We start from the raw sequence: 24,528 nt of genomic DNA on the forward strand, positions 1-24,528 counted from the left end.
CGAGATTTACGAGATTTACGAGATTTACGATAGCGACGCATCGGTTTTTACCCAAAAGTGCGTAATTGGATTATTTTCCATCGTAAAAATGGTCAAAATAAAGTACGGTAATTTATAGGAAAAACCTTTATAGAAATTTTGGAATTATAAAAACATCAAAATTCTTACAAGGTTTCTCCAGATTCGATGTAATTCGATTATTTATCACGAGATTTCGCTATAAATACGAAGTATTTCTAATAATATGAGGTATTTGATTAAATTGCGATGGTAATCTATAAAAAGAGTGAATTAACTGTAAAAACCGATTTAGTTTTTCGCAAATTCCCTCCGCAATTAAACACTCTATCGGAAATTAATTGGAAATTAATTTCCGAATGACGAAAAAATAGTAAAGTTGTAAAAGTTGTAATTTGATTAAAGTTTTTATATTTAGTTCCTACTAGGGATAGCACATTTACTTACTTTGATGTTAAAAAGTTACTTTTAAACAAATATTACTTTACATAACTTAGATTAAATTATCAAATATATTTACAATTAAAAGTAATTCATTTTTTAAAAAGTAGCATAGTAAAATAATATATTACATGTAAAAAATACTTACATAAAGTTAATTTTAAAAAATGCGTAACTTTTACTTATTAAAAAGTAATTTATTATTACTAGTAAAAGTAATTGACATAAAAATGTTATTTACTTTTTCTTTGTCTATGTAAATCAAAAGTAAGTCATGTGAAAATAATTTACTTTAAAAGGTAATTTAGATTTAGATGGTTTGCGAAATGTAAATAAAATGTAAAAAAAAAAAAAGATTTAATCTATTTATTTTCCGATATTTTACGACGGTTTGTGGTGGCTTGCAAAACTTTGCTGTAATTTTGCGAAAACCTCGTAATTATAGATAAATACATCGGAAATACCACAATATTACGAAATTACACTGTAAATACAATTTATTGTGAAATTACGCAAAAATATCGTACGATGATGCGTAAATTTCGAAATATATCGGAGAGTGCGTAAAATTCTCCGCATCGGCCTCGGACTACATTGCACCTCCGAAGTGATACCATTCCTCGCCATTGTATCACATTCGGAGTCCCGATGTGATACCATTCCTCACCATTGTATCACATCGGAGTCACCTCTATAAACTATTTCTCACATCGGAATTTACGCATTTACGCAATTTCCGATGGCGGTATGCTCTACGATCGCATTCTAGACTACCGTGCGGCGCCCAGTGAAGCGAAATGGTCAAAAAGCGGCCAAAACTCAAAATTTTGTAAAGTAATAAACGTTTTATTAAATTATTGTTTCAATTCTCTGACTAGGATAGTAGACATGAGAGAACCAAAATATATATTTTTCTTATCATTTGATATTTGCTTAATAAGTTGTAAAAAAAAAATTAATGAAAATGGTGTATTAAAAAAATTCCACTTGTGGCCACTTTTTGAACTTTTCGCTTCATAGTGCGGCGCTTCCATGCACATGCTTTTTATGCCTGTGCATGAAAAATAGTCTTGACCAATCAAACGCGAAAACAGTCTCAACCAATCAAAGGGGAAAAAATCTCTGATAATAAAACAGAAGAAGTAATAACGCTACGCGTCCGTTCGTAATAAAAAAAACTATTTACCAACTCGCGAGGTTAGAATTATTTTGTTCCATCTTCAAGTTTAAAGGTTGGGAGAAAGTTTTTGATTTTTTCTAAAAGTAAAAATTGTTTAAATTTTTAGCTTTAATTTTTAAAGAAATAATAACTCATTCTTTAAATAATTTATGTTTAAGCAAATTGTTTAGAAAAAAAATTATAAAGTAATGCGTATTTTAAAAGTTATTATTACTAACTAAAATTAATAAATCATTTTCTCCCAACTTTTAAAATGGGAGAACAAAATAATTCTAACCTCGCGAACTGTTAACTAATAAGTTTATATTAATAAAACAATAAAAAGAAGATATCAAATATGCAGATCATCATGTCGTAAATACGCAAATTTTCACATAAATCATATTTTTACATTAACTTGTTCCTTGATTATTACCCGTTATACGTTATGCATAGCCCATGACGAGTTTTAATGGCACCTTAAGAGATTAAGGCTTCACTTATTGCCTTAGTTAATGATAAAACCTACATTTGTTAAATTTATGATAAAATATTGACTTTTTAGTTTTTACAATAAAATTTTGCTTATTATGACAAATATACTACTAAAAAACATTTATGACATTTGAAAACAAAAGAAAAGAAAATATTTAATCCAGCAATTCGAACTAAACGACTACACCCTAATTGAAGCTCTTGTTATTGCAATTTTAACTTAATAGACTAATCTAGAATTAATAGACTAGTCCAAATTGGAGAAGTGTGCAATATTTGAGACAAGCTGTACATGTACTTATTTATAAATAGAAAACTTAATATCTGAGATACCTAAGATCAAACGTAAAACTTATTAAGATAACAAGCAGAGGCAAGAAGGCTAAGTAATTAGACAATTAAAACAATTTTATTTCTTAATTAGCAAAAAAATATCGGCACTTTATGTTTGTTTATTCATTTTACCATATTTGTTTATGGGTGAAAGTAGAAAAAAGGACTGCTGATGGAAACTATCTGTTAGCATGTGCCATAAAAAAAAGTACTTTAAAATTGGATGTTGAAGGTGAATGGTGCAACAAGTTACTGTGAGTACACACTTCTGCAGTTCAGTTCATAAAATATAGAAAAGAGACCAAAGAATTAAGCTTAACTATTTTAGGTGAAAAAATGGAATTTCCATTAATTAATGTTACATCTCACCAGTCATAGTGTAACGATAATGACGGCATAAAAATAGGTGTCTTGGGGTTCAAGGAACTCTAACTTTGAGTTAATAGTGCTAATAGCTTGCATACTTGCGCGCTGTAAGTAGTTTTAATGCACGTGAACTTGATTATTGGCATTAAATTTAAACTCCTTGACCCAAAAACCCAAATTTTGCGTGTCTACGTGTGACTAATAGTTAATTTTTTCCTCAAGAGTATAAAGTATAATGCTAAACTATTTTTCGTTGAATTCTGAACGTCGCGTGGTAAAGGTTGATACAAGAGTATGGAATAAATGTTCTTAATAAATACTAATGATAATAACAGGTTTAATAACTGTGTAATTTTGTGTTCAGAATTGTTAAAAGTAGTCTTTGAAGTTTGAATATTCAACTTGTATATCTAACTAATTTGATATCTTGTTTTTGTATTTCGCTAGTTTTAAAAAGTTTATCCTGAGTTTGGTTTTAACACGATATATTATAAAACCTTGTAATGATCCCATTTCTTTGATTCTAGTATCTCAGAGATTATCTGCGACGATGGAATGAAAGGGTTATATATATATTGCTATTTCTCTAAAAGCAAATTCTTACCGCATTCAAGAAACGGATAACAAAATTACAACTATTTAACAGTAATCTTTTGAATGTAAAATTTTTATATCACATAGGTCAAAGCAAATGTTCAACGTCACTTTGGCACTTTAAAATAAACCTTTTTTACAACTCTTTTATAAAAAAAATTAGAGAGAGAAAGTAAAGCTATTTAGAGTAGCATCATTTCTTTCTAATATGCGTGCGTGCGAGCATGCGTGTGTGTATGTATGTGTGTGTGTGTGGGTGGGTGGGGGGTGTTTGAAAAGATAAATGTGAAAGTAGAAAAGTTACTGAAAAAAACTATACAGCAATTTTTATTTAATAATTCTAATACATTAATCCATAAAGAAAATATTTCGAAGAAATTTATTCCTGAGGATATCTAATAGAATTTCAAGTTTTTGCTTTTGATGGTTCTCAAAAGCTTGCACACAGTGCTACAATCCTATTTAATGCTTTTTTCCATGAAATTCTAAGTGCTGACTCACAAAATCTAGGGTGCTGATTTCATGGAAAAGCAAAAAAATAAAAGACCAAAAGTTTAAACTACCTGAGTTAGGTTTATGAAAGCGGAGGAGAATCTTGATCATGGAGAACATGGAAATCACGGAGAATGTTTACAGTGAGCTTAGACTGGTGAAAATAACTTTTTTTTTTTAAAAAAAAAAAAAAAATTACTTCCTCAGTCCGAAAAAAAAATTTTATTATTTTTTTAAAAACGTGGGATTATTGAAATAAATAAGTATTTAACATTTTTACAGTTTTTATATCTCAAAGGCTGAAAGTTCGAATAAAAAATTCATAGTTTGCGTAGAAGTTGTTGAACATCGTAAATGGATAATGACAGTTAAAAATTTTCGTTAATTAGTAAAAAATGGAAAATTTTAATCCAAATTACGATCAAGTGAACGTAGAAGAGAAGACGTGGAAGACGTGGAAGACGTGGACGAAGAAGAAGTTTCAAATCGAAGGAGTTTAACAAAAATGAAAAATATCCATTCAAATCCTTTGAATCGCCGTGGATCAATTCGTAGTTTGGCTGGTGCTATTGACATCCCAAAGTCAACACTTTTTAATGTTTTTAAACTTGGTACCAATTTTATACGCCTATCACGTTCTGAATAAGTTGGCTCGCATTTTGTTGATGGTAAAACCAAACAGTTATTTTCAGAGCATATATAACTATGTTTATATTGATGAAAAGTGATTCTACCCAATTGTTCATACTGCTTAATGCGTGACAAAGAAGAGCCACACAGAAGTTGTAAAAATAAGCGCTTTATTGCCAAAGTAATGCTCATGGCAATTGTTGCCATGCCACTCTACGGTCCACATTAAAAACAATGCTTTGATAGAAAAATTGGTATATGGCTGTTTGTTTACCAAGAACCAGCTCAAAGAAATTCCAAAAATAGACCTAAAAGAACATTGGTAACAAAAAATATTGAGTCTATTACCTCAAAAAAAAAAATTGAGTCTATTACCTCAAAAAAAATGCAAGAAAATGATTATGGAAAACATTATGCAAGTAAAGTTTGTCCGAGTTATATCAGGCGTGGGCAGAAATAACTCAAACGTGGGACTTAAGTAGATACTATTTGTAAAACGTTATTTAATTGGACAATCAATACTTATTTCTTAAATAAAACCCTTAAATTGATTATAATATATCTTATTTCAATTTTTAATCGATTAAAATGCATCTTAAAGTGTGAAACTTAACCTTGGGTTAAGGAACATAAACAACGAATTTAATGAACTTTTATATATAAAAGAACATTCTTGAGTTTTTGTTGATTTAAAGCTTTCACCGTTGGGTTGATATATATATATATATATATATATATATATATATATATATATATATATATATATATATATATATATATATATATATATATATATATATATATATATATATATATATATATAATCTTTGTGTGTGTATGTATGTAGTATGTATATATTAGGGAATGTTGAATTAAAATTTTTAAAGAGATACAAAGAGCGGGATGTTCACCTCTCACTCCATTCACCCGATGTATTTACACGTACTTTAGAAATAAATTTTTTAATAGAACAAACTAGACATTGGCAACTGGAGTTATGTAAATTTAGAAAGATTCAAACTTGTAGATTTTTTTTCCTAAAATCTTTCAACCTTTCTAAACTAATGACGTAATGACTTTATCACAACCATACTTAAGTTCATTAATACTTATTGTATTCATATACAAGTCAAATAAATATGTTTTAAAAAAAAACATTTTCATGCAGTAATGTTGTATTAGGCTGGTAAGAAATTATGAAAAGATGTATGAATTGGATGAGTATGGATAAACGCGGATTAGCACATACATTAAAGTTTTGACAAAGTGGGTTAAGTTTGTTTAAAAAGTGGAAAAAAGTAGAATAAGTACTTATGCAAATTTGATCTGTAATCAGCATGCGTGAACGGGGGTGTTGAGTGAGATGAGAATTCACGGAAGTGTTTAAGCTTTCGATGACGTTAACACTATAAAATGTGGGACTCTCTAAGAATTATTTAAGAGAAAAATATTTTTTCTAAATCATTTAATCATATATACCTATAGCCACATACGCAACTTATATATATATATATATATATATATATTATATATATATATATATATATATATATATACATGTATAGGTATATATACGTATAAATATGTATATATGTATCGGTCTTTTAATTCTAATGTCTACTAAAACTGAAGTTGCAGCATTATTCTCCGACTTAGAAAACACAGATGAAGTATGCACTAAGAAAAGTGTTGCAGAAATTGATTGTAGAACGAAAAGGAAATGAGCCAGCAGCAGCGGCACTAATAAGCAGGTCATCTTACAGGTGTACCAGACATATTTCAGGCAACTGACTTAAATGCTATATAGCTCAGAAAGTGAACTGGTTACCAGTTATTGTCACCAGAACTGATGTACAGCAGTTGCTAAGTTAAAACTCGGCTCTGGTATTGGCCAAGAGGAAGCCAATGCTGTATCAGTGTGCCTTAATCAATGGAATCTTCAATCAAAGATAAGTGGGTTTTGCTTCAACATTACAACCTGCAACACTGGGTGTCACAAAGGAGATTACTAACATTACATAACAGAAGTAGTATTGTAAAAAGTTTTCTCAGTGCTGAAAATTACAACAGCAGTATCCGGAGAGACGGATTAATAAGGAGAAATTCGGCACAATAAAGGGCATATTGGAGATAGAGTTTTTGAGAATGCATTAAATTTACTGTCAAAAACCCCTGTGGCAGTAGTGGCTGCGTTCACTTGTCTTTTGTGGTATTTAAGCAAAGTAAGTTATTCTAAGCATTGATTTAAATGTTAAAGCACAAGAAAAAATGAAAATGATCATAAACCTGTATGACAAACCTGTATGACAAACCTGTATGACAAACCTGTATGACAATATATAGATTACTTATTGAGCTTCTTTAAGACTATAAAAGGATTATCATGGGATTGTCTGTCGTGAAAACTTTTGTCTTTATTTTTGTCACGTCTTACCACCCTTCTGCAATAATGTTTGTATTTTGTATATATATATATATATATATATATATATATATATATATATATATATATATATATATATATATATATATAGTATTGTAGAAATTATGTTAATACTTCCAGTAAGAGTGCTCAATACAGCGTAGAATAAGTAGAGCGAATATATTATTACTATAATACAAACTAAATAATTAGCTTGGTTTATATTACATTACTTAAAGTTTCACGCAATAGCGATCATCAGATGTTATTTACGGTTTATAACATCTGATGATCGCTATTGCGTGAAACTTTAAGTAATGTAATATAAACCAAGCTAATTATTTAGTTTGTATTATAGTAATAATATATATATATATATATATATATATATATATATATATATATATATATATATATATATATATATATATATATATATATATAAAGAGAGAGAGAGAGAGAGAAATTACATACCTTTTTTTTTTTCTTTAGGAATAAGAAATGCATATTGAAGACTTTAATATTACAAATGATTTCATCATTAGCTTTTGTAAAACCGTCTCTAATGAAAACAGTTCCAAAAGACAATTGTGTGACGTGATTTTAAGTTCTTTCCACAATACAAAATTGGAAGACTTCAGTTTGAACACTGATATAGTAATCATTGCAGCTTCCATAGTTATCTTGTTCGGAATAATTTTTAATGCTCTTTTAGCAATTTTAGTAAAGAAGAAAAATCAACAGAATTATTACCTAATTCAAAATTTAGTGGCAGCCGACACACTTACACTTGTATTTGCAGCTGGCTACATTTTGTTCATGCGATATCCACCAAAAACATGGCCTGTTAGAGTGTTTTTGTATTTATTTCCGACGATTGATATTGCTTTTTCATCGTTATCTTTACTCTCCTTGTGTACGATTGTCATTGAACGTTACGTATCAACTTTTTTTTCAAAAAGAAACAGACGGAAAAACCAAAGGTTAATTAAGAAAGGAATTTGGGGGTATAGTCTTTTAATTTTTCTATTATCATCAGTAAGAATGACGACAGATTGCTCACAGCTGTATAACAAAATACTGTTTTGTTTTTCTGCTTTCGTAATCTATATAGCAAGTTTTATAACTGTTTACATTGAAATTATGGTTGTTCAATTGTATAACAAAACGTACCCACGTATATCCCCAAATAATCTTCAATATTTTAAAAAAAGCAACTCCAAATTTTCTCACTACACAAAATTTATTTTGTATTATATTGCTCCATCTCCAAGCCTTTTAATATGGATATTTTTTATCAGCATTCAGATGTACGAACTTTCATGTGGAAAGATCATAAAAAATAAAGCACTCAATTATTCTATGGTATTACTACCTTGGGTAGCATCGGCAATAAACCCGTTTTTATATACAATTATAGTTTTGTTTGTAAGGCCAGGTAAGGTGAGAATGTTTAAAGAACCAATTGCAAGCAAACAATCTGAAAGCATACTAATTGAAGACAATTTTTGACCTCTCATTCGCTTAAAATGATTTTTTTTTTTTTTGTAGAAAAATAAACTTACAACAACCTTGTTACTGTTATCATTTTTGTTTGTATTAACATTTTTATTTCAACTTAATATACACTCATGTACTAAACAACTACAATGTTGGAATTTTCGAATGTGTCAAAAGAACTGACACTATTTACCTGTATATTTTTATAGATTGTATGCATAGGTTTGCCGCGAGAACTCAAAATTTGAATCAACATGAAACATTAAAAACTATTTTATAAAAAAAATCAATTGAGAATTTTTTGAATGAATCTATAAACATTTTAAATAGAAATGTGATTACAAAAAGAAAGTGCGAAAATCCTATTGAATTCTTATTAACACCATCTTTAGTTGAAATAATTCTTTTTTTTTTTTTTTTTGATGCCCGTGCGAAATTGCAGCGCTTAAGGTAGAAAAACAACATTTGCGATTAAACGAAGTTGCATCAGTGTAATCGCGAACGAGGAAAATTTTGATCTTCCGAAAATCGATTAAATTAATTGTATTTTTCGTAAAAAACTCCCTTATTTGATTCGTAATTTACGATCATATTCTAATCAACGAAATTAATTGTAAGATTCAATCATAATAATTTGTATTTTACGTCAGTCACGAAACTTGCGTTAATTATTTGCCTTAAAGTTCGTAAATAACGATATGGGTCTTTTATAAATGGTGTTTTCTATATTTGTTTACAAAATTATGCTCCACATACTAGATCAACTCTCATTTTAAAAAAAGAGTTTTTAAAGTCTTATTTTTTCTGGTAATTTTACTAGTATTCATGAGTTGACTGAATTTATTGAGATTTTTCATTTTTTGTTATTTGTACTTAAGTATTCATGAGTTGACTGAATTTATTGAGAAAATTCATTTTTTGTTATTTGTACTTAAAGTATTTACGATTCGTAAACGTAGATATTCTAAGTTACGAAATTTAAGTACATTTTTTTCAACTAAATTTCTACTGTCCTGATGTCATCAACATGTCAAGATCCTCCATATGGCTATAGTTTGGTAAGGTCAACGAGTATGGTCAGGTTCAAATTAATGTCTCGTAAGAGAGAGAAGACACTAAGGTCTCGGATTCAAAGGAAGAGATATATGATGAAAGTAACAATTGCTACTCAAAACACCTTTCAGTCTCAATACTCAGCAACAGAGGAGCAACAGAGGAGCATGTCACAACACCACCTAAGAAACAACTGAGAAGATACGACTTACTCAAGGCAATTAAATGACAAGTTATGTTTGTTGTTTGAAGATACATGTACAAACAAGCTTAACATTTTTTACATAGTTTAAAGTTCTAAACATTTTTATGACAACTTCAATAAAAGTGGAACTGTTTTAATGTATGTATTTAACATTCTTTAACAGTGAGTTTTAATGAATGGGTTTGTACAAAAATCTTCGATAGTAGTTTTCGTAAGAATAGTCACTTTCGAAATTTTATGACAAATTAACGGGAAAGGATCGTGATATGTTAATTTATGGTTCTTGTAGTTTTTAATGGAAATTTCGAACAATTAAATTGATTTACGTAAGCTATAACGAACCTTTCGAAAAAATTACTTAAAGTTACGAATTAATTTTAATTAATTACTCGTCGGAATTTCAAAATCACAATTTAACTGATATCGTTAATTGTTGCATTCGGTTAATTTTACGAACGCACGTAATTTTAATGTTTAATCGTTACGTTCGCAAAGACTTCGTAAGTCTAAAAATAACTACAAAAAAATTGACATCAAATGAAACCAAATATTATGAAATTAACAACTTTTAGCGTTTGGCAAGTAATGCAGCTCCATTGTATTCAAAACACGTGTATCAATGCATGCATGAAAACTTAACCATTTAGGCTTTAATGCTGCAGAATTCCACAAGGAACGACTGCAAAAAAAAAAAAAATAATAAGAATTGAAGAACTTTCGTACTATCAAAGGTTTTTAAGTTTTTAATCTATTTTAAATTTCAAAAAAAGTTAGAAAATAAAAAAAATTTATTGAAAGATGATAACAAATCATTTCTGTTTATCAAAAAGTATTTCTTTGGATAGACTATCCTTAAAATAAAATATTCTAATGGTGAATGACGACAATTCATGTTTATTGTCACGGCACTGCTGTGTGGCATTTTGTATTGTTACATAGCAACTAAGCGTTTATAAAAGATTATATTTATGTAAGTCCAATTCTTTTTCCCTGAATACCTTTCTCTCATAATATGTAGTAACTGTGTTTTATGAACTGTGTTACATGAGCTGTGTTGCATAAACTCTATTGCATGAACTGTGTTAAATAGACAATGTTCAAGGTTAATGGATGATGGTATATTTCTCTTCATTAAGAAAGCAAGAATAATATGTAGCTCAAGATAAAACTTGCGAAGTAGCTGCAACTAAAAAAAAGCTAAAAAGTTATTATTAAAAAAAAGCTCCTCCATGAAAATTTCACCTAATCCACACTGTAGCGGAGATAATTCCACCTAATCCACACTGTAGCGGAGATAATTTGTTTGAAAAAAATTGTTCAAAAAAACAATTTGCATTTTCGAAAGCACCATATCATGTGCAGTTGAAGGTTTTAAAAAAACTCAGCCAATGTCCTAAAAAATAAATAGGTTTAAACAGTGGATTTTGTCAAGGATTTTGTTATACATGTATACATATATAGGTAACTTCCAGAGATAGTGCAAATAATAACTTTTTTATATTCGTGCTGGTGTCAAGTAAGAATGTTTAAAAAAAAATAATACAGTTACATAATTATGTAATAACTCTTAATCGTTAAAAGATTTTTCGATAAAACAAAAGTTTTACAGATGAAATTTAGCTTATTATAGTACATTAATATAGTACATTATTATAGTACACTTATTTAATATCGTTCTCCTGCTTTGGGACCTATAGACTTAATTTTAAGGTAATTTTCATTTCGAGACTCTGATCAGCATAATTTTTGTTAAACATTTTTTTTTTTGTATCTGTAAATATACAAAAAGTTTGTACCAGGATATTACCTATCTTGATCAGCGGAAAATCTTGGGATTGGTCTAATGGTATATACCATTGCTTTTCGGTTACAGAATGATCTAAACGACATAAATAAATGTTTACATGTATATTTATTTTTACATTTGCAGTTGTTAACAAATTCCAAAAGATACACATGTTATAGCATGTTTTTTAATTCTAAGTAAAATTATTTTGAAGAAGGTATGCCGGGAGTTGTACCATGGCTTTAAGCAGGATTTGTGGATAATTTTTAACGTTACTGGAAGCTTTTTATCCACCCTAGTAAAAATATTTAAAATTATAATGAACAGGTTCAGAGGCCTATTCAGACCAAAAACCCAACCCTTTATTTGGATAGGAATTTGAAATAATTGACAAAAATTCTCATGTTCACTTAACAAGTTTTAGGAGATAACAAGTTTTAGGAGACAACAAGTTTTAGGAGACAACAAGTTTTAGGAGATAACAAGTTTTAGGAGATAACAAGTTTTAGGAGATACTCTTAAAAAAAGTATCAGACTAAACCTAAGGCATGCAACTTTAACAGGTTTTAAACATTTTAGGGAATTAACTAGTTTTTTCCAGTTTTTATGATTATAATAAATCTTCTAAGATATTAATATTTTTTAGCAGTTTTGAGTAATCTCCACTTTTCCGATGGAAATAAACAAAATTTAAAACATTATGGAGCTCTTCCCAGCAAAAGTCGTCCTTAATTTTTAGATGCTGATTCTGGTGAACATTTTTTTAAAAATTTAATCATTTACTACAATATAATTTATAAAAACTTCTGGTCGATCAGAAGCATTATTCATACCAAGCCGGGATGTTTGGGTTCATACTCTGTAGAATGTTTTAAGCAAACACTTTTTGTCCCTATTTTGCTGATGTAGTAAAAAAATTAAAGAAAAAGTTCTTACTAATTAACGTAACGTAGACCAAAATATTCAAACAGAAAAATAAGCAACCATTTTTGTCTAAACTTCTTTACAAAAGCGCTTTTTGAACAATAATTAAAGCATCTCAATTTTAAAATGGCGACTATCTAGATATTATGCAAGTTAAAGTACAAACTACATCTCGATACCTTCGATCACACTTAAACAATCTATTGATATAAAATGGAGAGGGTTTTATGAGGAAGCGGATTTTTGTTTATGAGTAGCAAGGAGATAGTATAAGGGTAAAGATAATTTGAGCGCGGCTGTTAGTTTATCACAGTGACATTATTTAGTCTTTAAGGAATAGTTACGTTAGGATGTTTGAATATTGAGTTGCCCTCTATGTTGTGTAGGTGTGTGTGGCTCATGTATAGTTCGTGTAACGGTAAACTCCTAGAATTTTAACACTTTTAGACTTACGTAAGGATTAAAAATCATAAAATAATTAAATACTTACGTAAGGATTAAAAATCATAAAATAATTAAATACTTACGTAAGGATTAAAAATCATAAAATAATTAAATACTTACGTAAGGATTAAAAATCATAAAATAATTAAATACTTACGTAAGGATTAAAAATCATAAAATAATTAAATACTTACGTAAGGATTAAAAATCATGAAATAATTAAATACTTACGTAAGGATTAAAAATTTTACGTAAGGATCAAAAACAAAATCTCAACAAATTAAATAACAATTTCTCAATCAAAATATAAATGAAATAAAAATCATACTTACTAATGGTCATACTTACTAACTTACTAATGGTCCTTCTCGTTTCACTTAACAAATACTCTCAACTATTTATCTCTTGTTTTTAATATTTACAAATACTGTAAGGAGGGAAAATACGAATATTATAAACATCATCTTCAAGTTTTACCCGACTCAAATACGCTGCATTCGAACGAAGAAAAGAGCGAGTCAACCAAAAAACACCAGATGGACACACATGTCTAATGACATGAAAAATGAATAAGTCCCACCATTAATGATTAAAACTGTTTTCGCAAACACGACTTGAAACGCAATGATATGATTTTAATTAGTTTTAGAAAGTTCTGTAGCCACTCTGATATAAAGGCTAATAAAAAGAAAACTAGTAAAACTTGTTTTAAAGAATACCATGACTCAGAAGTTGAAACAAAAGTACTGAACGAACTTGAAGAAAAAGAAATCTATTGTCTGGTCGAGAATTCAAAATAACACCTGCGGACAGATAGAAAAGGAACGATTGAGAAAATCTTAGAGAACTTTTTTTTGGGCTCCTCTCTTTGGACAGATGCTTATGGGAAGATTTTGATGAAATGTTTTATTCTAAAGAGGTTTAAAGAGAAATTCAAGAGAAAAGCGTTTTATGATATTATAAAAAAGGATTTTAAGAGAAAAAGTTTTTATAGGTTTTAAGAGATTAGACGAGAAAAGAATTTAAAAGAATTTAAAAGAATTTTAAAAGATTTTAAAGAGATTTTAATGAAAAGAATTTATGGAGATTTTAAAGAGAAACTTATGAGAAGGATTGGTAAGGAAATATATTTGAGTAACTTTAAACATGCGTTATTTTAAGTATTAATGTATTGTAATCTGTATGAGTTAATATTACTTTAAAATCTCCTTTTTTCTCTTTGAAATTATCCCTTTATTTTCTTTTTTTTTTTTTTACCTTTTCTTTTAAAACCACAGTTCTCTTTTTTCCAAAAATCTCTTTTTAAAAATTTCCTATTGATTCTCCCATAGAAATCTCCCATTAATTTTCCATAAAATCTTCCAAAAATCCCCCTCTTTCTAAAATATATTCTCAAACGTTCTTTTTATATATGTCCGCAAATGTTTCTTAAATCAAGTTTGTTCCTAGCATAAACAGTAAATTTAATTTTCAAGTTTGTTAGTGTTTTTAATTTGGCTTAGTCATGGCTCTCTGAAACAAGTTTTACTCGATACCTTTGATTACTTGTTTGTAAAAATCATAAAATAATTACAGAACTATTGCGTGCCTTACTAATTGAACTATTACCATTTATCAGTTTAGCTACAAATGAATTTCTGGTCGCCAAACAGCTTTAAACTTTAATGGTATGAATGATTTGTTTTTTATAAATCTATTGGGGCGTTTCAGTTCACCTATGAACTTATCGGTCTATTTCAGTACTTCTATGAAATTATCGGACCGTTTCAGTAAACTCAATAAATTCAAAACTGTCAGAAAAGGTAAATAACTTTCAGTTATTAGAAAATGATTTACAGTTTGAATTCCACTCTAAAAAAACTACTTTATATACAGCTACTCTGTTGACTAACAAGATTAGAATAGAAGTTGACAGTGGTCATTTAATTGACTTTCGTGTTTATTGACTTCTCAGAGGAGTTTCATACTATAGGGTACAGCATTCTCTTAAAAAAAAAACATGGAATTCTTGACAATGAAGTAAAACAGTTTACAGACTATATAATCCAACGTAACCAACTCATTTTTTGCACGCTCGGTTATTGCAACTCTAAAATGAGTGTGCAACAAAAATCTCCTTTGAAAATGAAACATTTTCATTTTTAGATTTCTGTATTCGCCTTTGCTGCCCAATTTTCTATGCACACTCTTAAAAGATTAAAAAAACAAAAAGTACATTTCACAATCCCAATCTTTCACTTGGATACAATCTGATATCTTCAAGTTTAGACACTTGAAATAAAAATCAGTTTATTACTGCATTATTCAATAAAAGCTATGGTGGTAACTATTAGCTATTTGTATTTAACAAGTTAATAATTTGACAAGCAAACAATTTTTTACTTTGTGTTATTTAAGGTATGACTAAAACAAAATAAAAAAATGCTGCTTCCACATCTTAATAATATTTAGTGCCATTTCAAAGAAGGCAAAATTTAGAGAAATACAATTTAGTGATTATTATGACCAAAAGTATTTTATGGTTGATTATAGTAGCTACAACACTGTAGAATAATATTTTGCAGTTATAGTAATAGCATAATTGATAATAGTAATAACAGATGTAGATAGTCGAGAAATATTTAAATGTTTTCTTGGTTAAATAACCATATAAATATCAATTTTTGTGTATACTGTTACACTGTTAATTTTTTTATTTTTGGATATACTATATTTGTTTATCGGACTAAAGCCATATCTTTGTGAAATTAAGTTGAGTCATTCTCTTTAGAACAAGCTATTTAACATGAAAGAACCATTTTCTGTGTTTCTAATACCTCACCCTGTCATTTAAAAACGCATGGAAAATTGTGTTTTCGTTCGAAAGGGCCTATGTCAGTGAAAAATTAAAATTAAGAACTAAAATTAAAAATGAAGTATTGCTGACTTAGCCCTTTTTTTAAAAAAACAGTTCTGATAATTTTTAAGTTCCGTTTTGGTACCGTAGATTGTACCGTAATTTTTAAGTTCCGTTTTGGTACCGTAGATTGTCAGGAGCAATGATATATTATATATACTGGATGTCTAACTTGCGGGATTTTATTGAACAAAAAGTGAAGCCGCTTTTTTTGTTTACAAATTGAATCCGCCATTTGTAATAAGGGCAAAAACTATATCCGCCGTGCGAAATAAAAGTTAAAAATGCATGTTTTTGCCCGAATTAGAAATGGCTCCCACGGCTTTACATTTCGGATCGAAGTTAGACATCTAGTATATATAATATATCATTGGTCAGGAGAGGGGGAGTGGTAACCATTTTTTAAATTATAAAGCGGTCTATTTAAATTTTACATAACATGAGACCATGAAACCATGTGAGTTGAATATGCACTGTTGGAATCACATGTATCATAGGACGTACCTCAAAAATAGAGTAAATCTGTATCATTAAGGTGCAGAGTAAATCTGTAAATAATCTGTATACATTTATATATCTTTAGATGTATATATTGTGTGTTTATTTCTAAATAATTTTTTTTTGTTTAAAAACAAAAGTACAATTAAGATTAGATGAAATATGAACTACAACAAAGTCTCAGCATTCAGTGTGTTTAAAGCTAAAGAAAAAAGTGGTTTTGTAAGTGAAAATGATAATGAATCGCCTCTGTGTAAAGATTTCATTTCAGATGCCATTACAAGTGATGATCAAAATGTGAGTAGCACTGGCACCACTTTTGTTTTATAGACTAAGTTTACCAAATTGTTATTGTAATTAACCTATTAATGGATAACATTTGTATACTCATGTATCTTTACTATATATCCAAACATTATAGACTTCAACAATACATCTTAACATTACACAAGTTGAAATGCATGATATATTTTTTGAAACAGAGTCTTGGCAAAAATTTCATTTTCCCAATGCTTATTTAAACTACTTAATTTCAATATTTTAGCTATAGCTATAAAAAGCTTAGTGCTTGATCAAAGGCAGTGAAATGTATGTTTATGCTGCTTATCATAAATATTAAGATACTCAACATATGTGCATGTTATAATATTTATGATAAACAGCATATTCTTTTGCTTTAATCACTTCTACCAGGCATTTAAGCTTTGGAAAATTCATGGTTTTATCAATAATTTCTAATTTACCAAAATCTGCCATACAAACCTAAACCATCACATTTACACCCATATATAACTGTTCCTTTCATGCAACTGAAATGAAAAATTTCTCTCTTTAGCCAAATTATTGAGCTACAACCAATTTTTTAAAGTTAAACTTGGATTCATTAGACCAAATAATTGTCTTCCAAAAAGATTATGGCATTCAAAAATAGTTTTTTGCAAATTTCAGTTGTTTCTCCATATGGTTTTTTGTTAAAATGGTTTCTAATGAGATATATAGTTTCTAATTGATGTTAGTGAAATTGTGGTTCTGTGAGGTTTTTCAGATTATTTGCAATATTACTATCACTTTCAAATAGAATAAATCAATTTGAATAAAGTGATAATAATATTTAATCTATTATCTCTTAGAGTTGACTTCGGATTTTTCCCTTAACCATTACAAATTTCAAATGTGTTATATAATCTGTATTTTTACAATTGCTCCTATTATTGTAAAAAGTTGGAAATATCAAAAACCTTCCTTTTCACTACAATCTATCAACAAAACAAATCTGTACAATTAATTTCTGTACACACAAATTGACTTCTAATATATATATATATATATATATATATATATATATATATATATATATATATATATATATATATATATATATATATATATATATATATATATATATATGTGTGTATATATATGTATAATTGTGATTAGTAAAAGCCTTCTTCACTCAAGAGTGCTCAATAGCCTGCTTGAAAGAGCAATTAAATTGAGCGGAGGTCTAAAATTTGAGCAAATAAGTTAAATTTTGTTTTCTATTGATCATAGAGTACACCCACAGCACATGGAAAACACCTTATATATATATATATATATATATATATATATATATATATATATATATATATATATATATATATATATATATAGGGTGGGTTGAACGCCCCTTATTTTTGAAAATCAAAAGGCACTGTTTTCCATGTGCTGTGGGTGTACTCTATGATCAATAAAAAACAAAATTTAACTTATTTGCTCAAATTTTAGACCCCCCCCCCTCAACAGGCTCAAAAGTTAAATTTTTGCCCCAAAAAGTCATATTATGAGTAGTTAAATGCCCTTAATTTTTTTTTTTTTTTTTTTTTTTTGTTTTTTGTTTTTTGTTTTTTTTGTTTAAGTGAATTTGTGTGATCAGTTAAAACAATAGTTTAGCAAAATAGAGACTATTGGGACAACTTTAGGTATTGTTTTGTATGTTTTTTATCTTAAAACTTTGACCTAGTTTCTTAAAAAAAACCTGGTTTTTACGTAGTATTAATATTAATATCTAGCTATCAACAGCAGAAGAAATATACAATTAGGGTTAGTTTACTTATTATGTTATGCATAGTGATGCACATCAGTGGGTTTAGAAAGCCTTTTTTTAGCACATTTATTAATAAAAGTTACAATTTTTATTTTAAAATCATGTTTTAAAAATAATTTTTTTTATCAATTAACTTAACATAAATTTATGACTTGACATAAATTTATGAAGATAACTTTTTACAATTTAACAATCACATAAACAATGTAATAATTACATAACACATGTTAAATAATTTTTTACAACTTGTCTTTAGTATTGACTGAAAATTTTTCTCTGTGACTTGAAATTGTAAGCATCAAACATTTCTTTAATTCCTCATCTTAGCACATGTGTATAAAGTCTTGGATAAGTTTTACTCCTCTCTCAGTACAATCATTTACTACAGTTAACTAATTTTTAAATATTTTATTTGCTAAAATAATTATTAAATTAAATCAATTAAGAGAAAAATTTACTTTGAGCTAACTTGCATCCATTCTGTTTCTATTGCAGATAGATTTAGCTGTTGAATTAGAATCCAACTTTGAGGTACGACCAGTTCCCATAACTCCGGAATTTTCTTTATGTTAATGTTTGGAAAATGTGGTTTTCCCAATGTTAATCTTGAGGGTTTAGGGTATAAAAATAATTTTTTGGCAATTTTTTCTCTTGTGTCATTGTCTAGCGTTTCATTGCATGTAGCAAGTAACATTTCTTTCTGTAAAAACCCATAAATGATTTTTAAAACTTTTAATTGCTGCAGTTAATATTGTTTTATTAAATGACCCATACTTGATCATGTCCCTGATTGCACATAAATCTAAGCAAGGAGTAGAGGCTGCCAATAGTGCTTTCAGAAACTATCTTGCATGAAACAGCCCAGTAAACTCAGCAACTTGATGAACTGTTGCCATTTCCTCTGCACTAAATATATCAAATTGTTGTAAATCAAATGAAAGCAGTTCTATTGTCATTTAGTAGATAGCTTTTGATAAAAAAATCTTGCATGATGAAAAGCTATAGGTTTATGAAACTTAAAATTTGCTAGTTTATTACTGCCTAGCCAAACCAGAACAAGCTCTGGCTAATGCTTGTAGTCACCACATGGAAAATTGTCTGTGAACAAGGAGCATTCAAGATAACTTTTGGTTTCAAAAGCCTTTGAAAAAATGTAATTCAAATTTGTTAATATGATTTTTTTTTTTTTTTTTTTTTTTTTATAATTTAGAAAAAAGAAATATACAAATCTCAACCTTTACTTCTAAAAATTTTCCTTTTCGCTTGCTCCATTCAAACCTGTTCAGGTTGTTCAAGTTTATGTCCTGCTTTATAGTTTCCAGAAATTTTGAATTTTTTTGAAAAGATTATTAACTGGTCCGTCTGAGACTATCCCAGAAACTGCAAGTGCTGCATGCTAGATAATGACAAATGAGATAATAAAAAAGACATTTGAACAGAACTAGAACAAAAGTGTTTTATAAATAAACAATAAATAGTATGGTTCTAACCTTAATATGGAGCTCATATACGTGATGTCTGCAAGCAAACCATATTAACAGTCAGCACATCAATTTTTCCCGCAAAACACATGCACCCTGCATCCAGCCTTAATTTGATTCATTTATTTGAAGAGAAAAAAATTAAAAAAATATAATCAAAATTATAAAAACATAAAAATAACAAAAATACAAAAGTATCATCTATTATACTATTAAGTGCACAAATTTTTCTCACCTGTATTTGAAGATGTAGTGTCAAAACATACACTATGTATTAAATCCCAGAGATTCCAAGATTCCAATATTTCCTTAATAGCTTTGGCTTGTGTTATTCCACGACTATCTGTTATAGAAAGAACCCCAATAAGTTGTTCTTTATCGATACTAGGACTTGAAACCACTAGCGCTATGCGCTCAACATTTCTATTTTCACCATAAAAATACTCTTTTATTAATTTTGTATCAAAATGAACACAAAGTAGTTTTCCCTGAGCTATTTTAATGAAATCTTCCTTTATTTTTAAACCATTATCACTAATTGCATCATTTGAATGGACCTTTGCTAACTTAAGAGAAATATTAAAGTCCTTTAGGTTTCCATCAGCTGAGTTAATGACATTAGCCAAAGTAACTGTATGTGCTGAACTCTGAATACCATATCACTTTGCTGTAACAGCAACCTTAAAGATTTTCCTACGTAGCATAACTTCAACAAAATCTGGTTTTCTTTTATGAGATCTTGGTTTTTTTTCCTTTTGATATTCAAAATCTTGGTTATCCTCTTCGTATTGTGATTCTTCACTGCTAACCTGATTTACAACTAAATCGCATATATATTCAGAAGCTATTATTTTACTATTTGAAGTAGTCACCCTCTTTTTGTTAGATTCAATCTCCGTTTGCTTTCTACAAGCAGTAAATAAGTACTTTTTGTCTATTCCACCCATCACAGCTTTACGTTCTTCTTGTTGATCATTTTAAAAATTTATATCGTCATTTCTTTCTTCTTTAGTGATTTGTTTGTTTGATAAAATTTTTTGCTGCACATCTTTTACACTTATATCAAGTAAGCACTTTATTTCATGTTTGTAGTTATCTATAGTACTTAAATTTTGTGGTGTTTGACATGATCTGTTTATTGATAGCTTCTTTCTACAATCTTCCAAGCACAAGATCTTAATTCTATATAAAGGAAACAAGGTTGTAGTCTTATGGTATAATTCTTAGAATAATGTAATAAGATTCTTACTCTCTCTCTCTCTCTCTCTCATATATAAAATCAAATTGCGCAATAATTTAGAAGTAAATAAGCCTAAAAGTGGTGGAAAGAAAATTTTTACACTAAGAGACCAAAGAACAATTGCTTGTTTAATTGCTTCTGGAGAGTCTAAAACTGCAAAGGTTACTAGTTTAACGAATAACAGCTATGGGACTCATGCTTCAGTGCGGACAGTCAATAGAGAGCTCAAAAGAATTGGTTTTCGATCCAGAAGAAAGATCAAGAAGCCATTGTTAGTTTTTCGTCATCGCCAAGCTTGTTTAAGTTATGCTAAACTTCATGCACACATGACTTTTGATGACTTTTATGACTGGATTTGGACAGATGAAAGTAAAACTAATATGTTTGGATCAGATGGTATAAGATATACTTGGAGAAAGCCTAATTCACCATTAAGTGCTCGAGATTTTACACCAACCATTAAATATGGTGGAGGAAAACTCTTGTTTTAGGGATGTTTCTGTGCTCGTGGAGTCGGTGAATTAGTGGAAATTAATGGAATAATGAATACTGATGACTATATCAACATCCTTAAGGTCTGATATTTCAAGTCCCTTCGAAAATAGGGCAGAACTGTACGTTCTGCCCTATTTTTGTAAGACAACGACCCCAAGCATGAGGCTGATAAGACCATTAAATTCTTTCATGAGAAGAAATTGAAAGTCCTTGACTGGCCAGCACAAAGCCCTGATCTTAATCCACTCGAAAATTTAAAAGGCAATAGTTAAACAATGGGTCTACAACTTTCCTACTCCACCTAAGAATAAGGATGAACTTTGGGCTCGTGTACAAGAGGTTTGGTACTCAATTACACCCGAGGAATGCGGCAAATTGGTTGCTAGTGTTCCTGAAAGAATTCAGGCTGTAATTAAATCTAAGGGAGGATACACTCTATGTTAATTTACTACAATATGGTATTTGCTTTCATTTGCGACAAAATTGTCACCATTAGTTCTTCACATAAAAATTTAAAAAAAAGTTCAATATCCTCTAAATTTAATAAAAAGCAATATTTTCAGTTAGCTAAGTCTTAAATTTAATTAATAAAACTAAAATTTCATTTTTCTTCACAGCTTTTCTATAAATAAAAATGTATATATTTCTTTGTTCAAACATGGTGACAATTTTGGCACATACTGTGTGTGTGTGTGTGTGTGTGTGTATACATACATACATACATACATACATACATACATACATACATACATACATACATACATACATACATACATACATACATACATACATACATACATACATACATACAGTGGGTTGCATAAATATGGAGTCACTAGTTTTTTTATCAAAATTATTTTTGAAACCAACAAATTAATATGATTAAAAGCCTATTACATGTGTTAATTAATTGATTCTCTATCGAATGGTATATAATTCGAACTTGTTAGCTTAACCAGTCTTGAGTAATTTTTAATTCAATTAGAACATACCTGTATTTCTAATGTAGCAAAAATATAGAGTCAGTTAAAATTTAACAACTTAATTTAAAATATCTTAATGAAATGTTATTCGAATGGTATAAAATTTGGTAGTTGATTTCTTTCGAACTATATAAATGTTCTTGCAAAAATAAAATTAAGTTATCATTTTTATATCTTGAGTTATTTGCATTGGTAATTATTTGGTAAAGTAAAAAGACAAAAGTGGGCAGAAAAGCTGTTTCAGTCAACATATGATGGCAAATAGTAGGTCTGCTAAAAGATAAAACAAAAAGCCAATGAGAAATAGCTCGAATGTGCAATGTTTCACTCAAATGTGTACAAACAACGTTGAAAAACCACGAGCTACATAATGATATCAAAGATTTACCAAGCTTGGTAGGCTTTTAAAGCTAACTTCAAGAGACCAAAGTTTTCTCTATTGAAAGGTAAGAAAAGACCCTAAAATTTCTTACCGCAAACTTGCTGAAGGGTTCACAAATGTGCCTGGTAATGTTAGTGTTAGTAGATGGACTGTACAAAGATGCCTAAATAAGAAAAGCTTAGATTGCTATGTCGCTGCTCGAAAACTACTTTTGCATGTCTCAGATCGCTAAAAAGACTAAAGTGGTGTAGAGAAAGACTTCACTGGTCTGTAGAAGACTGGGCCAAACTTATTTTCAGCGATGAATCCAATTTTGAGATGATAAATCGCAAGTCAGGATTAACCATCAAAAGGCTGACTGGTGAAAAGTTCAAAGAGCGTTTTTGTGTACCAAGGATACAAGGCGGAGGAGGATTAGTCAGAATATGGGGATGCTTCTCCCATAAAGGAACAGAGTCATACAACATTTATAACAGCACAATTAACCAGTACAACTACAAAGAGACCCTTTTGCCAACTTTTGACCTTGAAACTTTTGCCAACAGCCAGAGCCTTTTATGGAAGACAACAAAAATGGATTTTTCAGCACAATGATGCAATAGCTCACACTGCAATCTCGGTTAAAGAGTGGCTTGATTGGAAAAACATTATGATCATGCCTTGGCCAGCTCATTTTCCAGATCTCAATCCCATTGAGAACATTTGGGCTTGGATAGACAAGAGATTGTTCAAAGAGAGCATGGCCAGTGTTGCACAATTGCAGCAGGCCTTAGAAAAGCTTTGGAAAGAATTTCCAAGAGAATTATGCATTGGACTAGTTGAATCTATGCCTAGGCGTGTTTGTGCATATGTAAAAGTTTGTGGTGCGCATACAAAATACTAAAATGCACCCTGACTCTATATTTTTGCTCCGTTTTTTTTGTTGTTTTTTTTTTTTAGCAGTTGTATATATTTTTTATAAAAAAATCTTAACTTTTTTTTTTGAAAAAATTTTTCTTATTTTGTTTATAACACCACTGTTAATAAAGTTTCAAACAATTTAAATTGTTAGCTTTTTTGTTTGCTTTAAATTTAAAAAAAAAAACATAAAAGAAATCATGTTAAAAATCAAGTGACTCTATATTTATGCAACTACTATATATATATATATATATATATATATATATATATATATATATATATATATATATATATATATATATATATATATATATATATATATATATATACATATACTGTGTCATTTATCTAATATATTGGTCAGCTACTATTGGAATTGAACTTCTGTTCCAGATTTTCTTCAGTGGCGAAATAACACAAGTGCTTTTAAGGAAACTACATCCTCCAGGGTTATTGAAACCTATTTCAAAACTCCCATGGGGAAATTTGCAAGAAACTATATCACTGAGTTTATATTGTAATTTTTCTTTTCTCGCTTTAATTAGTTGCCATGTAAATATTGCAGAACTTGCTCTCCAGTAGGCAATTGAGATGATGGTAGTATCTCAATGGTACCATTCATCAAAAAAACTTTATGTTTCGATCTTGTATCTTTTCCCATTTTATTTCAAATATTACATTATACTTGTTTCTTCTGTTGAGGTA

At 29.0% G+C, this 24,528-nt stretch overlaps 2 protein-coding genes, 1 long non-coding RNA gene and 1 pseudogene across 6 annotated transcripts in view; 2 read left to right on the forward strand and 2 right to left on the reverse strand.

Annotated features, from left to right (window-relative positions):
* Positions 1 to 7,451: 7,451 nt before the first annotated feature.
* LOC149889862 (uncharacterized) lies at positions 7,452 to 8,469 on the forward strand. The gene has a single exon (XM_090086407.1). The coding sequence runs from the start codon at positions 7,452 to 7,454 to the stop codon at positions 8,460 to 8,462; it is 1,011 nt and encodes a 336-aa protein (XP_089942533.1). The 3' UTR covers positions 8,463 to 8,469.
* An 830-nt stretch (positions 8,470 to 9,299) lies between these two features.
* LOC149889863 (uncharacterized) lies at positions 9,300 to 13,332 on the reverse strand. 2 transcript variants are annotated; one of them, XR_016452215.1, is made up of 3 exons: positions 13,211 to 13,332; positions 11,516 to 11,587; positions 10,594 to 11,101 (listed from the first exon to the last, which is right to left on the reverse strand). It is a non-coding gene; the product is annotated as an uncharacterized LOC149889863 (long non-coding RNA). The 2 variants fall into 2 exon arrangements; XR_016452216.1 differs by lacking the exon at positions 13,211 to 13,332 and having other exon boundaries at positions 9,300 to 11,101; positions 11,516 to 12,926.
* A 2,862-nt stretch (positions 13,333 to 16,194) lies between these two features.
* LOC145183334 (ribosomal oxygenase 1-like) overlaps positions 16,195 to 24,528 on the forward strand; it is a 45,742-nt gene continuing 37,408 nt past the window's right edge. For 2 of the 3 annotated variants that reach the window (XR_016451609.1, XM_090084519.1), the window contains exon 1: positions 16,195 to 16,553. Coding sequence is in view for 2 of the 3 variants with exons in the window: in XM_090084519.1 (XP_089940645.1) it covers positions 16,419 to 16,553 (135 nt within the window). In the remaining variant the exon portion in view is untranslated. The remainder of the gene's footprint in view (positions 16,554 to 24,528) is intronic. The other variant, XM_090084520.1, reaches the window with a different exon arrangement.
* On the reverse strand, positions 18,570 to 24,484 carry LOC149889864 (uncharacterized; annotated as a pseudogene).

The sequence above is a fragment of the Hydra viridissima genome, unplaced genomic scaffold (assembly GCF_058129835.1).
Source record: "Hydra viridissima isolate aposymbiotic clone 2 unplaced genomic scaffold, HvirCarnegie_v1 scaffold_4, whole genome shotgun sequence".
NCBI lineage: Eukaryota > Metazoa > Cnidaria > Hydrozoa > Anthoathecata > Hydridae > Hydra > Hydra viridissima.

Excerpts from the sequence above, each read along its gene's own strand:
- LOC149889862 (XM_090086407.1), top strand. The coding sequence starts at position 7,452 with ATGCATATTGAAGACTTTAATATTACAAATGATTTCATCATTAGCTTT.